This window comes from Chelonia mydas, chromosome 1, assembly GCF_015237465.2.
Source record: "Chelonia mydas isolate rCheMyd1 chromosome 1, rCheMyd1.pri.v2, whole genome shotgun sequence".
NCBI lineage: Eukaryota > Metazoa > Chordata > Testudines > Cheloniidae > Chelonia > Chelonia mydas.
In genome coordinates this window covers 3,253,285-3,256,319 of record NC_057849.1, presented here as the reverse complement: position 1 = coordinate 3,256,319, position 3,035 = coordinate 3,253,285, and the positions used below count along the sequence as shown (strand labels likewise).

Sequence of the window (3,035 nt, the reverse complement as noted above, 5' to 3'; positions counted from 1 at the left end):
GCCAGAGAAATGGTGCTGGGGAGAGAGGGTCAGGAGATCCAGTTCCTATTCCCACTATGCCACCGTCTCATTGTGTGGCCTTGGGTAAATCAGTTTATTGCTGCGTGGCTCGATCCATCCATGACATGTGGATAAGGATGCCTAGTTAAAGAGTTTTTAGATGTAGTGATCAAAAGCATCCTGCAGAGCTCACGTTAGACACAGCTTCAGCCCCTGGACAATGGGTGCCCTGTAGTTCCAGAGAAGGTGGCGTGTTGATTTGATTGGGGATTGGTCCTGCTTTGAGAAGGGGTTTGGACTAGATGACCTCCTGATGTCCCTTCCAACTCTGATATTCAATGATTCTATGGTTCTATGTGTACATGTGTAAATATCTGGCTAATGGCTGCTGTTTATCTCCCTCCCTGTGAGGTACCAAAGCCACCCTGGCCTCTTCTGAGGATCCTTCCTTCCCAACTAACACAGGGCTTCTCCTTCCAACACTCCCAGTTGCTGTCACTTTCTTTCAAATCTGATCTCTTGCCCTAGACATAAGCCCTGGCTCAGGGAAAAGTGATCCCAGCCCATCCCCATTGAGGCTTTCAGGAATTAGGAACAACAGGGAGCCGAAAGCTAATGAAATAAGTCACACAATGGTCTCTTCCCTCAGGGGTCTGTGGCTGAGCTTTAGGGCCCACAAGCTGTAAGATGCAGTCTCGCCCAGCTGCAGCACAACACTGCTCCCAACCTCAGCTCCTTTTATAAGGATTCCTGGCTTCCCCCTCCACTTCTCATTGTCCCCTTGGCCCCAGCACTCTGTCTTCGCTGTGCTCACTGAGGGCTCCTTGTCAGGTTGAAGCAGTTTCTGTCCCAGCCCCGGAGCAGAGGGAGCCCATATGCGGGTGGTGAGGGAAGTGTAAATGAACCAGGAGTGGATGGGGTTGGGGAGGAGAGGAGATAGGAACAGAGGACGGGCCTTGGGAAAAGAGGTGGGGCAAGGCCTTGAGGGTACAGGCAGGGCAGGGCACCGGACCTCAGGGGTCCAATTATCAGCAATTAGTAAGGTGGGAACCCTATGAATTAATAAATTTTATACAGACCGATTCCTCCATTTGTCACGCTGACACAGCTCAGTAAGGCCATGAAAGGATTAAATGTCACTTTCAGTGTCCAGTCAGTGATTCAGGAAAGAGGGTCCAGCACCATATAACCAGCCACGTCTGCACGTAGCTCAATCTGAGAGTCAGAGGCTGCGGAGAAACCATTAGACCCCTTCATGACTAAAGAGCTGGAGCAGCCTGTCCCAGATCTGTTTGGTCCTTACCCCATAGATGATGGGGTTTAGCATGGGGGGCATGAAGAGGTAAACGTTGGAAAAGAGAACGTGGAAATTCAGAGCCACATTCTGGCCAAACCGGTACAGGAGGGAGATGAAGAGACGTGGGGTGTAAAAGGCTAAAATGACAAAGAGGTGGGAGCTGCAGGTCCCAAAAGTCTTGATCCGGGCATCCTTTGTGGGGAGGCTGAAGATGGCCCTGAGGATCTGGATATAGGACGCGACAATAAAAATCCCATCCAGACCCATCACACTGAATTGCACAAAGAGTCCGTAGTAACTACTGATGCGGATGTCGGCGCAGGCCAGATTCACCACGGGCATGTGCAAGCATAAGTGCTGAGGGATGATGTTGGTTCTGCAATATGGCCATTGCCTCGCCAGGAAGGGATAGGGCAGTGTGAGCATCCCACAGCGTAGCACCATGGCCAGGCCAATCTTGGCCACAATGGGGTTTGTCAGGATGGTAGAATGTCTCAGGGGATGGCAGATGGCCACGTAGCGATCCAGAGCCATGGCCGCAAAGATCCCAGACTCCATCGCTGAGAAGCAGTGAATGAAGTACATCTGGGTGAGGCAGGCACTGAAATCGATCTCCCTGGAATTGAACCAGAAGATGCTCAACATTTTCGGGAAGATGGTCGTAGAGAGGACAAGGTCAGTGACAGCCAACATGCAGAGTAAATAGTACATGGGCCCATGGAGGCTTGGCTCTCTCTTCACAATGAACAGGATGGTGAAGTTCCCCAAGATGGCTATTGCATACATGGTGCAGAAGGGAATGGAGATCCAGACGTGGACTGCCTCTAGGCCAGGAATGCCCAACAGGATGAAGGTGGAGGGGTTGGTGAAGTGGGTTGTGTTGGAATCTGACATTAAGAAGGGGAGAAGGTGTCCAACAATGTCTCCTGCATGGATCATGCGTCCCACTGACTTCCTGTATGTGCCCAGCCTCTAGGAGGATGGTCGCAGTACAAATGCCTGGATGGAGAGAAAATGTGAATATGAGACACTATATGCACAACTGGAGGCTGTTCTCATTGGTGAAGCAGATCGGTTGCCCTTCACACCCTAAAAAAATGACATTTTTACGATTCAGAGAAAAGAATTATGAACACATGATGCTACTAATGCCAATTCCATGTGTTATGGTGCTCAGTGTGTCATTAACTCCAACACATCGTGGTCTGGGAAACCTTAATAGACACCAGCAGGAAACACAATTGTGGATACTCGTTATTCATCATTGTTGCTTAGGCCTTGTCTACACTGCCAAGTTTTTCCACCCAAAAAATATCTTTCGGAGAAGAAACAGTGGCCCTGTACACACTGCAAAGCCACTTTTAACGATGGAACTCCTCAGTTTCAGTGAGATAATAAAACCACCTGGATGCGAGTTGTAGGGCTTTTTATGCAAAACTTTTGTCACTGAAGCTCCAGTGTAGACCCTTGGGCTTGATTTTATTGCTGTAATTGGCCTCTGGAAGGTGTCCCACAATGCCCATCCTGAGCACTCTGCTAAGCAGTTTCAACTGCCCTGTCCTGCATCGAGGTGAATACCTTCCACCCCTCCCCCTTTAGAGGCCGGGGAATTTAGAAATCCCCTCTCCTGTTTGCTCAACATGGAGAGCTTACATCACGGCTTCCTAGGTGGCCATGGTGGCTCCACACAACAAATTCTCTCCAGTTTGGGCCACTGTGGATCTGCTGGATCTGCTCA

At 49.9% G+C, this 3,035-nt stretch overlaps 1 protein-coding gene across 1 annotated transcript; it reads right to left on the bottom strand.

Moving 5' to 3' along the window:
• Positions 1 to 1,243: 1,243 nt before the first annotated feature.
• LOC119565209 (olfactory receptor 52R1-like) lies at positions 1,244 to 2,191 on the bottom strand. The gene has a single exon (XM_037889690.1). It carries the CDS (start codon positions 2,189 to 2,191, stop codon positions 1,244 to 1,246), a length of 948 nt encoding a protein of 315 aa, XP_037745618.1.
• Between the last annotated feature and the right edge of the window lie 844 nt (positions 2,192 to 3,035).